The sequence below is a fragment of the Typopeltis vanoorti genome, chromosome 18, assembly GCF_054136105.1.
Source record: "Typopeltis vanoorti isolate ZY-2024b chromosome 18, IOZ_Tvanoo_1.0, whole genome shotgun sequence".
In the NCBI taxonomy this organism is placed as follows: Eukaryota; Metazoa; Arthropoda; class Arachnida; order Uropygi; family Thelyphonidae; genus Typopeltis; species Typopeltis vanoorti.
The window spans coordinates 37,163,107-37,188,253 of NC_143566.1; the positions used below are offsets into that span (position 1 = coordinate 37,163,107).

At 34.9% G+C, this 25,147-nt stretch overlaps 1 protein-coding gene across 1 annotated transcript in view; it reads left to right on the forward strand.

Moving 5' to 3' along the window:
- LOC150096595 (uncharacterized) overlaps positions 1 to 25,147 on the forward strand; it is a 140,085-nt gene that overhangs the window by 94,203 nt on the left and 20,735 nt on the right. Inside the window, exons 4-5 of the mRNA XM_090408658.1 lie at positions 353 to 487; positions 10,615 to 10,814. Of these exons, the coding sequence (XP_090264784.1) occupies positions 353 to 487; positions 10,615 to 10,814 (335 nt within the window). The remainder of the gene's footprint in view (positions 1 to 352; positions 488 to 10,614; positions 10,815 to 25,147) is intronic.

Sequence of the window (25,147 nt, forward strand, 5' to 3'; positions counted from 1 at the left end):
ATTTAATGATTATATGCTTTATTCATGATTTTTGATTTTTATTTAACTGTGTTGTAGTTTTATAATTTTATAAAACTACATTATAATTATTTATAATCAAATGTAGTTAATTATAATTATAATTTTAATTATTTTTTTATAATTATATTTTTTATATTTAATTTTTTTATATAATTTTTCTCACAATTTAGAAATTTGATTTAGACTATTTACAAATAAACAAAAGCCACAAAAAAAAAAAAAAACACATTGCATGCAAAAAAAAAAAAAAAAAGCAAACTAATACAGAAAATAAATACAGGAGCAGAAATGTTTTTAAATTTAATTTGAAATTCAAATTTGTTTTTTTCAGGAAATTATATCATCGAATGTGGATGATGTAAGTCAGCCGACAGCAGGTAACAATTACTCATGTCCTTATTGCCCTTTTAGTGGAAGGACATATTTCCAGCTGAAGAGCCATATGAAACAACATAAGAAGGAAAAGGTAAATAATTTTACCTTTTGTAATGTAATTATTATTTTTGGCCTAAATAATTTCTAACATAGGGTATGTGACTTGCAGAATAAAATATTAGTGATCATCAATTTATTTTATTATATGAGGAAATTAGTTTGATGGTTATTTAAATGAGGGTTTGGTTAAATTTTGAAAGTATGTTTATATTCCAGAATTCAAGTGACATGCTAACCCATTCAAGTACCAATTACTTGAGGTTTTATTATATATATATTATTATTATTATTACGTGACACCTCCAGGGAGTCCAAGGACTCATCGAGGGAGGGCACCTACTCCACAACTCAGTCCACCCACTACAATGAACCGCAACTACCATCATCATCTACACCTACGCCATCTACCGCCCACCACCACCACTAGTATTTTCACAGACAATCAAACATCCATGCCCACGTCAGGATTCGAACTCACAGCCTTTTGGCTGGAGAACAGATACGCTAACCACCCAGCCAACCAGGCCGGTTTTGTTATTCAAGAGTTAATCATTAGATCATTATAATTTTGAACTAGTACTTCTCATTTTCCTCTTAACATCTTAGACTCAATATTGTGTCACAACCAAGTAACTTGGCTTCATTTAACTTTTGGTTGCATGTTCTCTGGCTTGTGTATGTTTTGTGGAATTAAAAAATATACTTTTTTGGGAGGAAAACTCTTCCACCTTTGTATAAAACAAATCCAGTTGACTTAGTTTTTGTTGAAAATCCTCACATCCTAAATAGTATTCAAACTTACACCTTTCCAAACTAGAGAGCATGACTGCTACTGACTGAGTTTTGGTAAGCTTGATTCTCTAAAAGGCAACTAGTCTATTAGTATTTTTTGTGAGTGTTTGTTTAGATTTGTTTTGTAATTATATATGGAGTCTGACAAATGTGGTAGTAGGTGATTTTACTTCGGAGCACGTGATTGATGGCATTGTCGTTACTAAGAGAGTATACAATATGGACATCACAGAAATGAGTAACGAACATCTGGAACACAGAATGAATTTCTTTTTGAGTTGAAGGGAGAACAGACCTATTAATTCTAAAAAATGTTTATGGTGATATACATAAACATTGATAAGCAAAATGATATACAAAAAATGTATATCATTTTGCTAAGCAAACAGTGTTTATCTAAATACTTTGCAATGTTGAAAAAGTGAGACAGTTTATACAAAATAATAGGTGTTCAAATGACAGAAGATGAAAATAAATCATCATCATCAATTCCTGATATGTATCCTCAAGAATGTTCTGAGTGCTATGATGTACTGCATGATTAAGTGTATGCATTGTTACTGGCCATTTTCCTCCAGATTAGTCTGTTATTTATTTAAACTCTAGTATTGTCACATCACATATTTTAGTCTTTTAATTTAGACTACACCACTTTAGATTAGCTCTGCTCATATACTCTTGAATGCTCTTCATTTTTAATATGATGCTACCATTCATGCTCTTTGTTTATATCCTTAATTTTTCTCAACCATCTCTGATTAATATGTTAAAACTGGTTTGAACAGTGTCTTATACTGCTTGTTTAGTATTTGGCTGAATTCTTTCTCATCCTATATAAATTTATTCAGCTGGCTCCTTGCCATAATGGATTTGTTAATTCTGTTATCTATTTTCATATTTGATGGAACTGAAGGGGTTGGAATAATACTCAAGAAGGAACTAGCAGAAAAAAGTAACATCAATTGAAAAAGTGTCTGAAAGAATTCTTCTAATAACCATAAATACCAACTCAGAACTGATTTGGGTTGGTATTTATGTGGTATTTATTTGGGTTGAAAACAATAATATCCATATATGCTCCTACAGAATGTGCTTCACTAGAAGAAAAAGACACCTATTATAAAGATCTTTCTGAAACTGTCATGAACATCCCAGTTCACAATGTCATACTCATTGGTGCCGATTTTAATGCCCAAATTGGTAAAGATTGCCAGTACTACTAAAAATGTGGGTGAATATACTTTTCATGAAACCACAAATAACAATGGACATTCTCTTATGAACTTCTGCAATAGCCACAACATGGTAATCACCCAAACAAAATTTCCCCATCCAAAAGGAAGACTATAGACTTGGGAGCATCCAAATGTTTCTCATTCCCAAATTGACCACATCCTAATCAATGGAAAGTGGATCAGATCAGTCAAGAACTGTTGAGCATGTAATACTGTTGAACTAAACTCTGACCACAGAATAATCAATGTTAAAATTTCACTAAAAGCCTCTAAAAATAACAGGCCTACAAGGAAACAATACAACTGGGCCAAACTAAATAACCCACAAATTGCAGCATCCTTCCACAGCACATTAGAAGACAATATGGAAAACATTCTTAAAGATCCAGTTAATGAAAAATATAAGAGTATCATTGAAGCAATTAACATCCAACAAAATCCTTGGAAACAGCAACAAAAAAGACTTGGGGAAAATGGATTTCCCCTGAAACTGAAAAATATATAGATGAAAGAAATAAAGCAAGGAAAGTCTATCTCTTAAACAGAAATGAAATAAATAAAAATAAACTAGACATTTTAAGTAACAAAGGCAATGAACTAATGGTCAGAGGCAAAGAAAATCAAATAAATACTGTGAGAACTTGAAAATTATAATAAAACGGGGGATACTAGAAACACCTTTCAAATGATAAACCATATCTGCCATCACAAAACAAAAAGAAGTGGAAATATTGTCACACATGACAAAAACGGTAGTCAGCTATCAGGAAATTCAAACTTGATGAAAGAATGGAGAAACTACTTTCAAGAATTACTGAATATTAATAATTCCAACATTCGAGTCAGTTTGCAGACCTTCACCAATAAATTGTGAAGACTTCACTGAAAAGAAACTAAAAATAGCAATAAATCAAATCAAAGCAGGAAAGTCTCCAGGGATTGATGAAATCAGAGCAGAAGCTTTCAAAAATGCTGGGTTTAACATATATTCCAATCTCCTTGCCATAATGAATCAAGCTTTAAACACTGGAATAATACCTCAACAATGGAAACAATTCAGGCCTTACTGTCTCTATACCCAAAAAGGACAGTCCTAATAGAATGGATAACTACAGAAGTATTACTTTGCTATCAACCATAGTTAAAATCTACAATAGGATATTGATACTCAATAGAATAGAACCTTACTTAACACCACTTTAAGAAAAAAACCAAGCTGGATTTCTAAAAAAACAATGTACTGTAGAACAGATACATTGCATCAGAAGAATCATAGAAGGTTCACATGATAAAAACTTACCGCCTCATTTTAACCATTATAGACTTCAAAAAAGCCTTTGACTCCATTAAATAGAGAAGCAATGTTTAAAATACTCAGATTTTATGGTCTACCCTCAAAAATCATACAAACAATCTCAGCACTTTATATGCTGCAGTAATCTTTAAAACAGAAACATCTGAATCATTTCCAGTGACAACAGGAGTTCTGCAAGGCGATGTACTAGCACCTTATTTGTTCTTGGTATACTTAGAACATCTCCCGGACCATCAACACAGAAGATCTTGGTTTTAACATTAGGACATTCACTATAACTGATAATAACTGATAACTGATCTTAGCTTTGCTGACGATGTTGTACTTATTGATACAGAACCAATAAATGCACAAAAACATCTCAGTATACTAGATGCACAGGCTAAACTTATTGGTCTGCAGATCAACACCCAAAAGTCCAAAGTATTCTCAATAGGTTATGAAAACTTTATACTTCATATCAACAATAAACCCTTAGAAAGAAAGAGTAAAGGACTCAATACCTTGGATCTACTTCAGCAATACAGAAAATGATATTAGAAAATGTAAACAGATGGCTCTAGTCTTCCATAACACACTCCATCAGGTGTGAGACAAGGGTGCGTGTTATTTCCACTGTTGTTCATCAACCATATGGATTACATCATGAAGGAAAGTGATATTAAACAAACCTGATATCAAAATTGGAAATGTTATACTTCTGAATAAATCCAGTATGTCTGCATGATTTCCTACTAAATTGAATAATGCTATAAGAAATTTAATGTGAAAATCAGCAATAAAAAATAAATTAAAAAAAAATTAAAATAGGCAGAAGCATCATAAACATCAACTGCATCCTGAATGGAGAACCTATAGAACAAGTAAAACATTTCAGCTATTTAGGCACAATTTTTAGTGAAGACAGGAAAATAAATATGGAAATAGACAACAGAATTAGCAAAGCTGGTAATTGTAGGAAGTCAACTGAGCAAATTTATACTGAATAAGAGCGAAATTAGTCAAAACACTAAACTGTAGCTGTATGTGAATAAGACAGTGTTCAAACCAATTTTAACTTATGGATCTGAGAGCTGGGTTAGAAATTAATCTCTGTATCAGAGACTGGAAGCCACAAATATGAGAGTTTTGAGGAAGATGAGGTGAGTGAACAGATAGCAACAACAGCCAGAGCAGTTTTGACCTTGATTGGGAGCCGGATGCATGAGAGTGTGTAAACACACACACACACTTGGAAAGAAATCAGTGGACATCCCCATCGGCAAGGTACATTGTGCCATGCAATGAGTCACGTATTTGTAGCTGTATAAATTAGAAGAATATGGTGCTCACAAATCAGTTCAACTGTGTCTGGGAGAAATAGTGAGAAGGGAACTGACATAGTTTGAAAGAGACATTGAGATGTCATGTTGTAGGCTTATCTGTTTGCCAAATTGTTGACAAATTGGGTCATCCCAGTAATACCATACTGAGCGAGTTGGAAGTGCAGGAAGTCAACTGCAAGTGCTACCTGCAGTGGACGACCACACTCACCAAATGTAAAACACAAATCTGCATGTAAACATTCAGAAGTGAGGCTCACAACATGGGTTTCCATTGTAGGACTGCAGTATGCAAGCCCTACATTACTCAAACCAGCATGCAGCATCATCTTCAGTGGTGCAAAGAGCATGTACAGTGGGACATGCAAGCTTAGAAAGCTATATTATTGAGCAAAAAATCACGTTTTGCTTTCTACTGAGTAGATGGATGGGTGTGGTGGATGCCCAGTGAACGTTACCAGAGTTCATAACCCCCACTATGAAATTTGGAGGTGGTGGGGGTGTTGTGATGGTATGGTCCTGTTTTTCCCTGGTTTGGCCACAGACAATGAACTCTGAGAGGTATCTGAACATTCTGGACAATGCAATGCTTCCTACTCTGTGTTGTTTGAGAAACACCACAAAGTAGGAAGTCTCCCATTGTTCAACAAGACAATGCACTGTGTTGTAAGGCTGCTGCTGTAAGTGGTTTGTGGACATGAAGGTCACCATGCTTGACTGGCCTCCACAGGGCCCTTGTACCTCACACTGTGGTGTCCATTGATTTCTTTCCAAGCAATGTGTGTGTGTGTGTGTGTGTACACATGCACACACACATTTTTTTTTTTGCTATGCTGACAGATGAACTAAGGATAATGCAAAAATTTGGACATGAAAACTCAGTTGAAAATTTACTTTGCCTTAATCATGCCATTCATTTAGTTGATGCTGGTGCATTTTATAAAAAAATATAATCAATACAAGGGTGGTCTGTAAAGTTCTCGGCCTCGACCATGAATAGCAACACTATCTGCACATTTTTTTTTATAAGTTGGTACATCTGTCATAAGCATCCATGTGAAATTGCAAGTCTTATTATTATTTGACACCTCCAGGGAGTCCAAAGACTCATCGAGAGAGAGTATGCCAACAGCATTGAACGATTAAATCCCTTCCAACTACTAACCACGCTCAAACTTGCTTAACTTTTTGCTTGAGCCATTAGTAAAAGAGGCTCTACCAATCGACCAACCTTTGCTGGCCATTCTATCAAGTCGGTCATTTTATACAGCTGTCTGAATCAAAAGTGTTGTCTGTATCCCTTGAAATGGATAAAACTGAGTATCGTGCGGTTATAAAATTCTTTGTAAAAGCAGGTTTAACGCCAAAAGTTGATCCACGTGAAGGACGTCCAAAAAGTGTAACAACACCAGAAATCATCTATCAAGTGCATGATATGGTATTGGATGACCGGTGAGTCAAAGTGTGTGAAATTGCTAAGACTATAGGCATTTCAAAAGAACATGTAGGATATATTTTGCTTACAGCAGATCAAAAATGCTCACATGAAAATCTATGAACAGTGCTTGGAGCGTTTTAACAAGAATAAAACTGATTTTATGCATCAATTTATTACTGTGGAAGAGACTTGGATTTACCATTACGCACCAGAATCCAAACAGCAGTTAAAACAGTGGACAGAAGCCTGTTGTTCAACACCAGAGAAGACAAAGTCTGTTCCATCAGCAGGAAAGGTCATAGCATCGGTGTTTTGGGATGCTAAAGGCATTTTGTTTATTAATTGTCTTGAAAAGGGTAAAACAATAACTGGGGAATATTATTCTGATCTTTTAAGGAAAAAAATTGTGAGAAAAGACCCGGTTTGCAGAAGAAAAAAATCGTCTTTCATCAGGACAATGCACCTGCCCACAAAGGTGTTTTGGCAATTGGAAAATTAAGGGATCTGCACTATGAATTGTTGGAACATCCACCCTATTCCCCAGATTTGGCTCCCTCTGACTTCCATCTCTTCCTAAAACTAAAACTCTTCCTCACTGGTCAGCATTTTTCTTCGAATCAAGAGGTGACTACAGCTGTAGAGGGGTATTTTGCAGATCTTACTGAGAACCATTATAGGGACGGAATAATGGGGAGCATTGCTGGAATAAATGTATTAGTCTTAAGGGAGAGTATGTTGAAAAATAAAAATAATTTTGAAATTATAAATTTGTTTTTTCATTGTTAGGCCGAGAACTTTTCAGACCATCCTCATATACGTAAAAATAATTTTCATATGTGAAATTGTACAGGCCAGGGACTTTAAAAAATGTGTCAAGCCCTGGGAATAGAAAAATAGCTTAGACTCAGAAACCCTAACACTGTCATATAATATCCACTTATTCTACTTGCTTACATATTGATTCCATGATATCGCAAATCTTCATGTCCAGAAAACTTGCTTTTGTTGCTCGCTCATAGAAATCAGTACATATCAGTATTTGTTGCTTTATCCAATTCTGCTTTCTTGGGCCTTCTTTGCCTTTTCCTGTTGTTTGCTAAGTATTTGTCAAGTCTCTCCAATTGCTATGTGGTATTGTAGAAGCACTTGCGAAAGCCTCAAAATCAAATAATGAAAATAACATGATAAACAGTAATAAACTTTAATGAAAATCAGAGGTATTTTGTACTGAAAATAACAGTACATCGTCAGTGTGTAGAAACAACAAGCAATTCAAACAATGTCAGTAGAATCAACAAGCAATTCAAAGAAAAGAAATACAAGGTAAATACAACAATTAGTTTACCAATTAAAAACAGGTGCCACATGGTAGAATAATAATATTTAGAAGGAAAAAAAAAACACTTTTGATATTTACATAAGATGATAATCTCCCAAATTTTTGGAAGAGAGAGAGATGCAATCATTCTGATTCAGGAGGAGATGAGCATCATCCCACAGGGTACTGTATTTAGTATCAGTACTATGCTGTGTCAGACCAGATCTTTGAAGTTTCATGTGTTCAGTGTAGTATTGATGTTGATTGATTCTTTTTTTCTTTCTCCAGAATGGCCTGTCTTCAGAGCATGTCAAATTACAATCACAAAGGATCTGGTAAACACCAGCTAAAGATTGAGGTGGCAGTTTGTCTTTTGTAACAGATGAGAAATTTTGTTGGTAGGAAAAATAGGTTCAGAGATGCAAGAATTATTTCTGACATCTCCGAACCTGTCGGTAGAATTAAGAGATCCCTTGCAAATGTAATTTAACAATATACACTGTCACAGCATAGTATTGATACAAAACATGGCATCCTGTGGGATGAAGCTCTTCTTCTTCATAGAAGCAATTTTAAATATGAATGCCTTTTCAAACAAGTGGTCCAAGGGAAGCTATATATATAGCTGCATCCCCAGATTTGGGAGGAATAATTGCATGAGAATTAACTGGATCAGCGATAGGAAAAACAACGTGTAAAAATAACCTTAGTGAATATAGGTTATTTAAGATAAGAAAGGGTCAAATGCTATAGAAATAGCTGAGTTGTTGATCATTCGAGAAAATGCTATTTTATTGGTTGAAAGACTCATACGCTGTTTGCCTGAATTTAAAAAAAAAATGATCATAAAAAAAAATAATAAAATAAGTGAAATTTTAAAAATTGACATTTGATGGTATTTGGTGTGTGGGGGGGTGGATATGTTTAAGTGGGTTTCATGGTTTAATTTCAGTCTTTCACTCACAGACTCATGTAGAGAAATAATACAGAGAAAGTAACATTTGTGATGTGAATTAGACAGGTTCAGTTCTGGAATATTTATTTAAATTTTTACCTCCTGCCAAAATAACTTGGCAAATCTGTTTGCCCTGATTGTGTTACATAAGTTTATATTATAATGTAGCACTAGCATATGTGTCAGTTTATAAATATGTATCAAGCAGTTGCACTTACATTTACAATGATATGTTTATCAGTGATTCTTGTTAATTTTTTTGTATATTGTTAAAAAATTAAGTTGTATTATTAAATAAATAAACAGCAATTTACAAATGGTTTCATTATATAATAGTTCCTTTTCACCTCTGCTTTGTGATAAATGTTCTGAATATATAGACAGTCTTAAATTTATATCATGTGTATTATTATATTTTAAAAATTATACGGGATGCAATAGAAATACTTAACAGTTTTGGAATTAAAATGCTTTTTATGTGTAGCAAATAATAATATTTGAAGCACACATCCTGTTTCTTCATTTTTTAAAGATTTTAAAAGCAATCACCAAGATCACTCCCTGTCATAGTGAATGCTTTGTTTACTCAAAGACAGAAAAATTCATTTGCTGAAGCTTTTTATCTGAATCTTTGATATCTACTTAAATTTGTGTTTTTAGATTCTTTATTGTTTACTGATGGATTTCAGTATTTGCTAATGGATTCTTGTAGACTGTTTTAGATTTTCCTAGAGAAAAAACAAAAGTTGGGGAATTTTCTAGAATACATCACCAAACTGTGAAATCATCTGCAGCTGAAGAAAAAAAAAGTTGCATAACAATGCCATACTGATTCTTGTTGTGTGTGGGTTACCATCCTGTGTCAGTTAACTACACACTTTTGAATCTTTGTAAAATCTGTAATCTCAACATACAAAATGTTGCAGTTGTGTAAATGAAGAAGCAGTGAATGAACATAATTGTAAGCTTTTGATCCTGGCATATGACATTGAACGATTTGTAATCTTTTTTTATCATGAAAGGTACATTGATAACATTAATGAGGATTTTCAGCAGGTGAGTATTGAAAACTGTAGTCATATGGAAGTTAGTCATTACAATATTGTTCTCCTCCTCCTGGATCGATAATCAGTATTTCTAATCTCATTCCAAAATTGCAAGCACACCTCTTTGCTACTAATGATTTACTGTGCACTGAAACATTATCATTATAAGAGATGAAAATTCAAATTCAAAAGTCAGTAAAAGCATCAAATCACTATGTACAATGCATCGTAGAATAGACACCTCTCAGGTAAGTGTAGAGCTACAGCATAGTTTAATAATAATTCTTTGGAGTACATAATTGACCAGAATTCTGCAAGAACAAGGTCATTAGGTGACCTTGTTCTTGCACTATTTATTTATTTATTTGAACTATTTTTGTCATTTTTTGATTCACAGAAGGATTATGGAATGAAAAGTAGTTTCTCATTGTTTAAAAACTACACTTTAAAATCTTTTAGATTTCTGCAATGGAGTCCATCTGAATAAACAGCTCCACAATACAAATACATTCCCTTAGCATTTGCTGCTCCATGGTGAACTAAACTGTCAACTTATCATTGTAATCCTGCACTAAGTACACAGACATATCCTAAAGAAAGTACATATAATTAAGATTATATAACTGTTGTGTGTTTCTTCTGCATCCTCTAACTCATGGGTATAGTAGCTTTGTATTTAAAAACTTCCTGAAGTTACTTACAGAAGTTAAACATGGCTTCATTAAAAACTTAATTAGGTATACAAATGCATACTGAGTACTTGTGGACAGATGTTTCAAGAATTGGACCTTTTCCTAGAACATACAAAGATTCATGAGAATGAAATGACATATCGCTGTCACCAATGTAATAAAAATTTTCAGTCTCTTTATGATCTTGGAACTCATCAGTATTCACATAGCCTATATCCAAACCAAGGTTCAAGAACAGCACCAAGGTATTGTATTTTTTATTTTCTTATCAGCCTTGGTTTTTTTTTTCCTCTTTTAATTTAATCAGTAAAAGCATCCTGTTATTAGCCAAATAACTTTTGGAAGAAATATTGTAATTTTTCTTAATGTGAATAAAAATAAAATAAAAATGTGAATAAAAATAATATAAATGTTACTTATGGTAAAAAAAAAAAAATAAAATAAAATCATGTTTGTGCTTATATGGATTTTTTCTGAAATAAGGCCATTGTATCAATGGCCTTAATGAGCAGAGTTTGCTATTCACTATGAAACTAAAACTTAATAATATCAAAGCAAAAGAAAGATATTAATACATACAAGCACAAAGCACTCTCAGAAGTATTTTGATATCCTTGAGAATAAAATTACCAAGTGAACTATGTTTATAAAATTAAAATGTGCAGGAGAAACATTAGAGAATTTATGAAGTTTCAAGAGATTTTATTATCTTTATTATTATTATTATTAACGTTGTACCTCCATGGAGTCAAACTCTTCATGGGAGGTACACACTATTGCAATGATTATCCAACCATGCTTTAAACTAATTCAGTGTGTCTACATTCACAACACACTCAGGCAATGCATTCCACTCACCAGCCACTCTCCATGCAAAGAACCTTCTCCTCACTCCTCTGTTCACACCCTCCTTATACAGTTTCCAGCGATGGCCTCTTGTTCTACCCCCTCGCCCATTCTGTGAAAAATCTCTTCCATGTCAGCTTGATTTACACTACTTGCACTCACAACAACCTCAGACAATCCATTCCACTCACTTACAACCCTCCACATAAAAATTTACTCATCACACCCTTCTTCACCACATCTTTATACATCTTCCAGGGATGGGCTCTCATTCTTCCCATCTTAACATCCACCCTTTTTTATAATTTCTTGTGTATTAATCTGATAAAATCCCTTAACTAACTTGGTCTCTGTCATATCTCCTCTTTTGCTCCTATTCACCAACCTCTGAAATCCACATTCTCTCAAATGCTCTTCATAACCAACATTGCAGAGTCCTGATATTATTTTGGGTATTAGTCTTTGGACCCTCTCTAGTGTTTCCACATCTCAATGAACACTAGGTGACCAAATCTGAGCACGATAGTCCATATGTGGTCTGACTAATGGCTTATATAGAGGCACCACCACCACCTCCTTACCCCTACATGTCAGTGTACTTTTTATCATAGCAGCAATACAACAAATCTGCACACGATAGTCCATATGTGGTCTGACTAATGGCTTATATAGAGGCACCACCACCACCTCCTTACCCCTACATGTCAGTGTACTTTTTATCATGGCAGCAATACGACCTGCAGTCTTTGCAACATGTGTGATGTGTCCATGGAGCTTCAGTCCACTGTCCACAGCTTGTACACTCCAAGATCCCAAATCTCATCTGCTTCCTGAAGTACAGGTCCACCAATACAGTACATAGCCTTATATCTGTGTATCCCAAAGTGCAACACCTTGCATTTATTAACATTAAAACTGCAACCCCACTCATTTGTCTAAGCTAAAAAGTCTATTCAAATCTTCCTGTAGAGAATTAATATCAGCACTACTCCTGATAATTCTACCTAACTTTGCATCATCAACAAACATTTGAAGATTGCCAGTCAATCCACATGAAATATCATTAACAAACAAACAGTAGGGGCCCAAGAACAGAACAGAACCCTGACGCACACCACTGGTCACCTTCCTTTTCTGAGACATGGCTCCATCATTCACAACTTGGTAGTATTGTTCAGAGAGCCAATCTCCAATTCATCTAACTAATATACTAATACTATCGATTCCTGTCCTCTACAGCAGGAGTGTGAAACTCAATTGGACCGTGGGCTATTTGCTATAAGTAGAATCGAAGGGAAGTGAAAAAATTAGTATAAATAAATTGGAAAATTAATAACAAAAATTTTATTTATTCTAAGTCATTACAAGACATAAAATAATAGTATAATGATTATGACAACTCAAAAAAAAAATAATATAAAGAATATTTTTATTATATTTACAATAGATAGCATTTAATCCAAATTAAACCGAAATTAAATTTTATTTGAATAAATCAAATACTTATACATACTAAAATAAAGTATAAACTCTCATTAATAACTATCACAAAAATTTACAGAGCCTCCTCTTAGTTTGAAATTTTTTGTGTTTGTGTTGAAATAAAATACCTCTATATATATATATATATTTTTTTTTTGCGGGGGGGGGGGGTATATTTTGGGGAATTTTTTTTGAAATTTTTCCCTGAAAATATTTTAGGGGAAAATGATAATATTTTCGGGTTAAAATATATATACTTGCATAATATCATTATAGTAATTTAATTTTAGTATTTTATTTTTTTCTCGACATTTGACAATGTTTATTATTAACCAGCTTGCCAAAATTTGGACTCAAAGATTGTGAGCATATGACCTTCATTATGGCAGAAAGGTTGACGTCGGTTAATCTTGATCCGCTTTGTTACCTTTCACATACATGGGAATAATTGTGCACATAAATAGGTGCTTCCAAAATAACATAGAATATTTGCTGCAAACTTTTTTATTCCTGGATATTTTTGACCTAAATAACTGTATATTTTTGGTACACCAACTTCTTGGTATTTCGCTTTTAGAATGGAATCATTTTGGAAATCAATAAATTCCATTTGAATACAAATAGGAGCTTTTTCGAAATTAAAGGAAAAAGGATCTGTAAAAAGCAAAAAACTTCTTCTTGCTCCTTAAAATCTTTAAATCGCATATCAAATTCCTCTTTTATCTTTTCTAGTTTGGGACAATATTGAGAAAAGGTAAAACTTTGATTCTTATTTCTTTTAAGGTTACATGGTAATCAGCACTCATATTTGTAAATTTAGGGACACAAAACACACGTGTTGAAGGTTATTTTATTAATTACTAATAAAATAAAACTTGTCGTTTCGACCCCTGTATCGGGGTCATCATCAGAAGAATACAAGTGTATAAGGCACCAAGCTACATGCTCATGCCCAGGTTTATACCGGTAAACTAAATTTATGTAGTTAATTAATCCTTTTCCTAGCCTGACCTCTATTGATAAAAAAAAAAATAATGATAAATAAATAAATAAATAATAATAATAATAATAATAAAAAAAAAATAAATAAATAAATACAACTACAATAAACTGCTAAAGTCCTCATGTATTAATATTCTTCTGGATAGTCGATTGTTATAATATGATTTCTTTCAGTTGCTGTTGAATGTTACAAACACTTCACCAGGTTGTCTTCTTGTAGTGGGATTTTTCTATGGCTAGTTTAGGTTGTTATACAGGTTGTAAATGGGTCCTCCACATTCTTGAAATGGTTAGGCCATCATTTTTGTTGAAATTTGGGTTGTGTTTGAGCATTTCACATGACTCTTTAAATTTTCTCTCAAACAAGGTGTTGGTGCAGTGTAGGGACTTGGTATTTTTCCAATCAATTCTGTGGTATGTTTGGAGTGCATGGTCAGAAAGGCCGGTTTTTCCAAAATGGAGGTATTTAATGTGTCGTTTGTGTTCGTCTTGTCTGATTGGGATAGTTCGCCCTGTTTCCCCCTATGTATGGTATGTTACATGTGCATTGTATTTTGTATACCCCTGGGTGGGCTAGGTGTGGAAGTGGATCTTTAGAAGAACTGAATAGGTGTCTTAACTTATTTGGGGGTTTAAAGGTGGTTTTAATGTTGTATTTGCATAGTGTTCTGTCTATTTTATCAGAAATGCCTCTAACATAAGGAATGGCAATAGCATTCCTGAAATCTTTTTTGTTCTTACTGGTATCTTTATGGAGGATCTTGTGAATAGTTTTTTTACTGTATCCATTTTTTATAAATGTTTGGTTGATGATCTTGTATTCCTGGTTTATTTGTTCATTAGAACAAATAGTTAGGGCTCTGTGTTTAAGGGTGCTTATGACACCTAGTTTTTGTGTTTGGTGGTGGTAAAAATTTTTGTGTATGTATTGGCCTGTGTGTGTAGGTTTGCGAACTGAGAAGGAGAGACAGCCAGAGGGAAGACGTGTGACAAATGTGTCTAGGAAAGGAAGAGAGTTGTTTTTTTTTCCATTTCAATGGTGAATTGGATACGTTTGTGTTGTTTGTTTAGGTGGCTAAGGAATGTATTTAGAGCTTCGTGGCCATGGGGCCAAATGGCAAAAATATTGTCGACATATCTGAGCCAAATTTTGGGCTTTAGACATGCTGTCTCTAGAGCACATTGCTCAAAGTCTTCCATATAAAAGTTAGCTTTTGGGGGGGGGGGAGTGGTGAGCCCAAAGCTGCACCTTCTTTTTGAAGGTAAAAATTGTTTTGCCACACGAAATATCTGGAGCGGAGTACGTCGGCAAAGAGGACCGTGATGTCATGTGGAAATATGTTCTGTAGGAGCAAGATAGTGTCATTGATTGGAACATTGGTGAAAAGGGAAGTTATGTCAAAGCTGACTAATAAATCTTGGTCATTGAGTGTAATGTTTTTAATTTTATTAATGAAATGTTGTGTATTTTTTATGTAGGAAGGGGACTGACCTACCAATTCCTTGAGTGTGGCCGCTAATTTTTTGGCTAAGTGATTATTTGGGCTGTCAATTCCTTCAACAATCAGACGTAGAGGTGTGCCTGGTTTGTGTATATTTGGGAGGCCATAAATTCTGGGCACACGGGCATAATGAGGTATTAATTTTTTGTTGTTTCTTCGGGCCATGTGTGGACAGATTTGATTAATTCAGTTGTTTTCTTTTTGTTATGTTTTGTGGAGTTGTAGTTTACTATTTGGTAGGTGTTGTGGTCCAATATTAAATGGTTCATTTTTTCAGTGTATGTTGTACGGTCTAAAAGGACAGTGGCATTGCCTTTATCTGCTTTTGTGATTATAATGTCTTGGTTATTTTTTAAGGATTTAAGGGCTAGATTTTCGGTTTTGTTTAAGTTGGTGCTTAGTTTTTTGTTTGAATTTAGTATACACGATGTTTCCATTTGTATTTTATCAGCCAAAATGGTGGGGAGGGATCTTAAACCTCTCTCGATATGATACACGATATCAAGTTTGTTCACTGACCTTGGAGCAATGCTGTAGTTTAAACCCTTCTTTAGCAGCGAGAGTTCACCTTGGGTGAGATTGTGGTTTGATTGGTTGATAACCAAGCAGTGGTCCGATGGTGGTTGGTTCCTCCTAACTTTGTTTGTGGATGATTGGCTGCTCCTTATGATGTAGGTTTGTGATTGGCTGTTGCTTTCATTTGATTCTTATTGTTCAACTGTTCACACATAGGAAAGTAATTTAGAATATTCTCTTTTAAATGATTTTGAAACAAAACTAACTTACATCTAAAGCTTGTCAGTGCATCATACTGATCTTTCCCCTGAATTTGACATTTAAATTATTCAAATATCCTGTAATATCAAGTAAGAATGCTAGATCTTGTGCTCATGTCTGATCATTAAGAAATGCAACATCATGATTTTTCATTTCTAGGATCAATTTGATCTCCTCTAAAAGTAAAAAAAAAAAACTTTTTAGAACCTTATGACAAGATAACCAATGAATCTCTGTGTAATAAGGTAGCCCTTCAAATTCACTTTCCAAGTCTTTAAGAAATTGTGCAAACTGGTGGTGGTTGAGGCCTCTGGATCAGAAAGTTCACAGTATTTGTCACAGGCTTGAGTATGCTCATTTCCAATACTTTGGAGCACAGGCTCTGCTGATGAATAATGTAGTGGAAAAATTGCAGTTTTGGAATGTGTGGATACATTTCCTTTAACATTGCTGCAAGTCTTGACATTAAACCTTTATTTTTGCCTGTCATTGCTGGAGCACCATCGGTTGTCACTGCTACGAGCCTGTTCAGAGGAAGTTGTATTTTTCCAAAACGTCCCACACAGTGTCAAAAATGTCTTCCCCCATAGTGGTTCCATGGATGGGAATCATTTCCAAGAACTCTTCAGTAATATTCATATTGTCGTCGCCAGTCTGAAGAAACAAAGCAACTTGGGCCACGTCATGAATATCGAAACTTTCGTCAAGTGCAATTGAAAAGTACTGTACACTTACAGATATTTCTTGCAACTGGTCATGCAGATTATCTTGCCATTTCGGTTATTCTTTCGATCACAGTATTTCTGGACAGAGAAATATCACGAAATACTTGCACATTTTTGGGACATATGTTTTTGACTGCTTTTATCATACACTCCTTAACCAAGGAACCGTCACTAAAAGGTTTGGAATGTTTTGCCAATAAATAGCTGATTTCATAACTGGCTCTCACTGCTGATTCATTATCTTTCATAATTTTTGAAAATACTTGTTGTTGGCTTTGAAGTGAATTCTTCATACGTTTTAATTTTTCTTCTCTCAGTTTACCCTCAAAGCGTGAATATTGTTTTTTTTGAATTTTAATCGTAGTGCCTTTTTATATTATATTCTTTGGTGACACTAATTGTTTCGTTACAAATAATGCACACAATTTTGTTCTTTATTTCAGTGCAGAAGTAATTCAATTCCCATTTTTCTCGAAATTTTCTTCCCTCATCAGCAATTTTTCTTTCTCTCTTTGGCCTGGAAAGCGACATTGCCTCGGTGAATAAATATATTATTAATATTATTAGCAATTTTTATAAAAATGTTTGAATAAAAACGCACAAAACTGTAGACCAATGCACGATACTATTGCAAATAAAAAAAATAATAAAAGGGATTCTCTCACTGCTGGGTAGTCATTGAATCATGTTCAGCACACTGACTTCAAAGAACACTGATTGACTATAGCAGGCAATTATAAACTCATAACTGGATTTACGAGTGCATATGCTTCGCGTCACGTGAGCAGCTGGTAGCCAATAGAATTCAACTTTTTCAGCATGCTACCAGCAGCGTGCTGTAAATTAACAATGAAAGCATAAATATGGTTTATGATTAGGATTGGATCTAACTTTGAAATTGGGATATAAATTTTTATTACTGCAATTATGTTATAGCAGGTTGTTGCATCCATATTGTAACTATAAATCGTATGAAAACGAATAAATCGATACTGTATTTACTCGAATATAACTTGCACTTTTTATCCCCAAAATTAAAGCTAAAAAATCATGGTACGAGATATATGCAGGGATTTTTAGAAACTAAAGTTTTCAGAAAACAAAACTGAAAATGGAGATGTCTTAACAAGAAGTATTCTCTTCATTATAGCTACTTCTGGCCTCGAGAGCGGTTTCCTTGTGTGCATTGTCAAAGTCATCTATCTAAATAGCATCATCTTCTTTCCCATTATTCCAAGTAATCTTGTAAATCAGGTAATTTACAAGATTTTAGATACGTAATGAACACCCTTCACGAATGTCTGAGAAGTGAAAGCAGAAGGTGAAACAGACAGCAATGGTAGGCCAATAGAGATAGAACAGCTATGAAGATGTGGATATGATTGGTGCGGTATTAACAAAAGATCGCGCTACCAAAACACAAAGTCAAGCCGACATTTTTGAGCTGAAATGCTAATTCTCTTCAACCAAATTCCATAATATCTGAAATTATCATAACAACATTCACTCTATATGTCTTAGTTTTAACATGTTTACGAATTTTATTGCAGCTTTGTGTTTGAGTTAGTGGGCACACTCACACATATCTAACTAAAAACAATCGATTTTAGTTAGATACTGTGTTTTCCGGTGCAACATATGGTTTTGCTTGAGTCTAAATAGCATGGTTAATGTGGGAGGGGACATGTGATTCATTAGTTAGTGCCATTTTTATACCAGTTGCTCTAATTGCACTAAAGAAATATATTACTCATGTTGAGAAATATATTACGCAGACAGAAAATGTCTCTGTACTTTATTCAGTGGTACAATAAAACTACTTGTTTTTCTTGCATCTAGTGGCAGTTGGGGAAGGTGTGTTGTTTACCGTGGGGGAGCGAGTTATCGTCCCGACGTGAAAGAGGTTAAACTTTATTTTCGTGTGCGATGTATATGCAAAACTTTTTAATTTCTTTTTTCATAAAGTAAAATCAGGGTACAGGGGTGTGAGTCATATGCGAGGGCAAGTTATATTCAAGTAAATACAGTATTTCTGTCTTATTATAAAAAGCAACCATCCTTTTTTTTTAATCTTTATTTGAGGCATCGGGGGCAGCCAGAAATTGCTTTGGGGCCGCACGCGGGCTGCCAGTTTGACACCCCTGCTCTACAGCTTGTACACCAACTTATCATGTGGTAATCTATCAAATATATAAATAGTATCAGAGGTGGATCAAGCAGTTGTCGGACCTGCCGGCTACTAGGGACCCTGAGCTATGTGGAAAAATTAAAAGAGATCTGTAAGAACAGTATAGATATTATGCATTCTGATGATGAATTGGAACAGTTTTTACCATTTTTAAAAGAAGATAGAGACAAATTCAGTACTGCCATACAAGTATACCAGGCTGCAAGAGAAATGTCAACTTTTCCAAATGTAAATTTTTTTAGGGGGCCCCATAAATTTTACTGCCAGGAGCCTCCAGCTGATTTAATCTGCCCCTGAGTAGTATACAAAAATTATATTATGCCATTATATCTTATATTATTTTTATGAATCCACTGTTTCCTTTTCCTTCAAAGGTTATCTTTCTTACAGTCCCAAGTAATGAAAACTACACTAAATGAAGACATCAATTCAATATGGGTAATTTAAATTGAAGAGTAATACTGTGAGTGAACATTGGTCATAAATCACATTTGGAGATTTAGTCTATTTAAGTTGTTTAACTTAAATTTAAAAAAATCATTCTTAGATGATAAAATGATATTTCAAAAAGTGCATTTATTTACCTGGATCTTGAGTAGGATGTGGATGAAGTGGGCTGAGAAATTTTCACCCTTTTTGTCATGTTCATTTAAGCAAGCTGAAATCTGATTTCTTAACATGCAGTTTTATGATTTAATTAGTAAATAATTAAATCTGTCGTTGACATTGTAACCTTCCTTACAGAAAAATAAAAAATAAATTGTATTTGAATTTATTTTTTAATATCTCAGTATATATTTTTAATATATTTCAGGTTTTTTTTTGTTGTTGTTGTTGTTGTTGTTTGCTTCTTCTATACATATATATAATGAGAAATATGCAGTCACTATTTTTACCCAGCTCATAAATTTTGTACTCTCTACAATGTCTATGCCTCATTGGAGGACTCCTCGGAGCCACTTTTGGCTTTCATATGAAAATAATAATAATAATAATAATTATTATTATTATTAACTTCTCCACTCCTGATGATTCCCAATCATGAAATAAAAATATACTTATTATAATCAGTCAAATAAAACCATATACTCTCAAAGCCATTAGTGTTATTTCCATTGTGATTCTCCACCCTGAGGGATTAACAGTTAATCTCTTATCATGAGTACCATTCTGTCACCACATTTATCTTCCCTATCCTGCTGAAATAAGATATACCCTTCAATTTCTATCACTGTTAGAACATCCTCCTCAGTTAACCAAGTTTCATTGATACCAACTACCTTTGGGAGAGGCTGAATCAATCAGTGCCACAAACTTATTCCCTTTATTTCTAAGATGTGGTAGCCCAGAAAAATAGAAAAACCAGTGCCATTCTTATATAAAACCATTCTTATAGTCATTATTACTCCACTCATACTTCACCTGACTCTCTAATATAATGTACACCCTCTCATTTCTCAAGCCACTATTCCCACATGAGGCTGTCCCTGCTACATTCCACTTGTGCAATTCTATTATCCTTGCACCAATACACTCACTTGCCTAGAAAACAAGTCTCTCCAAATGCCTGCGCCCCTCTGCATTCAGATGTAATCCATCTCTTGCATATAACTCTTCTATCCTCAGACATACTCCATGCATCCACATATTCCAGACCTCTTTTCCTATGCATTCTCACTATCATCTCATTCGTTATTACTGCTCTTCTCCTCCACTCTGCATTATCTTACCAGGGCAACACACTCGCTACCTTTCCTCGGACACATTTCTGCCACACTATCTCTAACATCAACCTCAATTCTCATGCTGCACGATTCACACTACTTCTCAGGTCATTTGTCCCAACCATTACTATCACCTCCTCCACATTTTTACCCCTCTTCACTGCCAGTGCAATGCTATCATTCACCAGGCAAGCACTCCTCTAGCACTGTAGTCTGCACACCCCAAATCATCAAATCTCTGTATGTGATACTCCAAAAAGATTCATTTATCCTTCTCTCACTGGCCTTCCTTATATCTTCCAATCTCTCTTTCTTTCCCATTCGCCCTCCTCCCTTTAATTTCTCTAACTCTTGCTTCCACATTCTCTTGACTTTCTGTAATTTCCACTCTTCCCCCCCCTCTCTCTCTGATGCCATTCTCTTATACCTACTCTTGTTCTTCTCGCACTTGCCGACCTCTCCATCCTCCTAATATCTTCATTCACCCTCCTCAACTCAGTCTTCATTCCTTCACTCTCTGTTCTCAGCAGTTCTATTTCAGATTCCATTTCTGAAGCACTATCTCCACTGCTGCTAAACCCCGAGATTGAGATACTTATGTCTCCCAGCACCTCCCACTGCCTACATTTCATGATCACACATTCCCCGTCCTGCATCTGCCACATTTTTAAATAACAGGATGCATACATACATACATACCGCATGCATAGCAAGCACCAAAAATCATCAACTGTGTGGGTGGAAGACTGGGTGTATTGCTAAAACTAGCGGCTGCCATGTTGAATACAACTGATACAGTTGGATACAATACTAAGGCAAAAAAAAAATCATCAATTTGAATAGTGCAAACTTAAAAATCAGTCTTGGCAATAAAATAAACATATCTTTTTTTTTTAACAGCTTGTGACACACATGACCTGCCTCTTTATGCTACCAAACTCTCCTTTCTAGTTTATCTTTAATCAGAAGAATGAATGCTTTTTCACAATACAGAATTGAAAATACTGATTTTTGTGCATGGGGTATATAGACAATATCACATACATAATTTGACCTGCTATTGACTTTTGCAAAGCCATTCCTTCAAGGAACCATTGATTATAGTAGTAAAAAGTGATAATAATGAACAATCGTTATATTATGTTTAGATCGAAAGTAACATTTAATAACATTTAATCTCAAATATTTGTGCAATAGTTTCCAGGAATTGTTTGACTTTTTTTGCTGTGCTGCATTAAATTTCAAGTAAATTTTGTGAACTTCAATATCAAGTAAAGTCCCATAGGTTAAAGAAATTCAGCATAACAAACTATCTACTATATACAACAAACTATTCTTGTAGTCTCTACACATTAGCATTAGTGAGAGCTGACTGTATTAATCGTTGATGAATTTCATGATCTGTTAATGTAATCCACATAAAGGTAAGCCATATGTGTATGTGTTTAATTAAATATATTATTTGTTAATATATGTTTCTGTCTATTTCTTTGTTTTATGTGCTCTGTTTCATTTATAAATAAGTAACAATAAGCTGGGGAGGAGGAGTGGAGTCTAAAAATCTGAAAAAATATCATGTTGTTTATAAAGTCTCAGTGGGGCTTTTTAGATTAGATTTCTGAGTCTGGCTCCCAAACCCAGAAGTCTAATCCAGAGTATTTTAGTAATAAGGTGTGACACCTTTTGGCTACTTGTATATGTAAATATGACTTCTGCATAGTTTGTTATGCTGAATTTCTTTAACCTATGGGACTTTACTTGATACTGAAGTTCACAAAATTTACTTGAAATTTAATGCAGCACAGCAAAAAAAGTCAAACAATTCCTGGAAACTATTGCACAAATGTTTCAAACAAAATGTAACAAACAAAGTTTGCATGTGAAGTAACTTCACGACTGGGCAACTCGTATATAGAAGTTAATGACTTCACATCACTTGCCTTAGTGGACTCGGGATTTATCACTTCTGGGTTTGGCTCTCACTGATGAGACCTCAATAAAGGCCAAAACCGGTCTGGGTAGTGACCCTTCCCATAATGCATATTGTTATACATGTCCGTAAGGATATGTGCTTTGTTATATTGCTAAATCCTGAGTCCACTAAGGCAAGTGATGTGAAGTCATTAACTTCTATATACGAGTTGCCCAGTCATGAAGTTACTTCACATGCAAACTTTGTTTGTTCACTTGAATAAACGATTAAACCAAGAATGCACTTTCTTGGAATCTTTAATTTAAAATGAGAAATTTTATGGAAATATACATAAATTAAAATCATTATGGCTGTTTGCTCATTTCAGCCATGATCTTGTTATTTCCATGCTCATTACAACAAAGTTCAACCATAAATGCTTTGTCCTGGTTTCCTGCTAAAAATAACCAGTTCTTTGTATAACCAGTGATGCATCAATCAGCATGATATTTCATTATTTTATATATATATATATATATATTAGGGGGGCATAGCCCCCCCTGGAGCCTACAACACCCAACCCCCATGTTCCAGACTGGTAGGCCGGTTTTCCTTGAATTCTGATGATTCGAATTTTGAAGACTCGAAAGGGGGGTTCCACCCCCACCCTGGCACCTACAGCGCCCAACTCCCCGAGTTCTGCACTGATAGGCCAGTTTTCCTTGAATTCTGATGACTCGAATTTTGAAGACTCGACACTCAGGATAGCCCCTGAGTTTCAAAACGCGACATAAAAAGGCTTATCATTTTATATATATAGAGTAGATATATATATATATATATATATATATATATATACACATACATACACACACATTGCTTTGAAAGAAATCATAGTGTGAGAAACAAACAGCTATGGAACCCACCGTAATAACATGTAAGACCTCCTTTCAATGTGATGACTGCAATCCCACTGGGCATACTTTCCACAAGTGTATGATAACAATCAATGGAAATTTTGGACCATTCTTCCTGTAAGCATGTAATGAAGTCCTGGACTGTTGTGGGGCCTTACCCAATGCTTCAGTTCTTCCTATAGATGTTCAATAGGGTTGAGATTAGGACTCTGTGTAGTCAAGTCAAGTGTAATGGTGTTCATGTTCACCAACCATGCAGTTACAGCAGCAGCCTTATGACATGGTGCGTTGTCTTGCTGTAGTTCCGTAGAAATGCCACAAAGTAGGAAGCATTGCATTGTCCAGAATGTTCAGCACCTCTTGGAGTTTGATGTTCATGGCATCACAAACAGAGGCCTGAGGCCACACCAGGAAAAACAGGACCATACCATCATACCACCACTTTCAAATTTCATAGTTGGGGTTACACACTCTGGTAAGAATAGTTCACTTGGGCATCTGCCACACCCATCCATCTACTCGGTAGATGTATGGGTGTTTCTCGATGTGGTTGGATGCCCAGTGAAAGCTTTCCATACTTCTGCTTCCCATTGTACATGCTCTTTGCATGTACAATGATGACACCGCATGTTGATTTGGGTAATGTGGGCTTGCATGTTGTGGTCCTACCTGTAAACTCGTGTTATGAGCCTACAAACACGTGACTCATTACATTGGCATGATACACCTTGCTCATGAGAGTGTCTGTTGACTTTATTATTATTATTATTATTATTATTATTCGTGACACCTCCAAGGAGTCCGAAGACTCATCACGGGAGGACACCTACAACTGTCTCAACTACTACATCGAACCTCTACTACGAATCATCTCCATCAATGCCATCTACTGCCCACCTCCACCACTACCACAACTAGTATTTTTTGTCTGTAAATTGCATGTGTTCTGAAGAGCCGATTTGTCTGTATGCAGGATGAAAAACCCGAGTTTCTGGGAGAAAAAACCCTGCTACCTCCGTATGAGATCGGCTAACTCACCTTCGATTGAAAATCATCCAGATCAAGATTCCTCCCATCGCGACGAGAATCGAACTTAGGCCTATTCCAATCGAAGGGCGCAATGTACCGTTATTTTTCAATTGCGCTACGGAGGCACTTAACTTCTTTCCAACAAAAGAAGTTTCTTTGACTTCTTTCCAAGCAGTATATACATATCAGTCTAGTAAATGAGAAGTGGCAGAAGTTATGGCACATTGGTGCTGTGTGAATGTGAAATTTAAGCAAGGGTTTGGAAAGAAAAGAACCTTATTGACATTTTCCTTGAAAAGCTGGAAAATATAGCTTGGGAATGCTTTATGAGAAAAGCTGTTTCAGGAAACTGAGACTGATGGAATAAAAGAGGAAGAGAAGAACCAGGTTCAGTGAGTGTACAATTTGGCTGTAAAAGGGTGTTGGGCAGCTGTAGTTGTTGTCTTAACAAGTCTGTGGAAAGCAGAAGAATGA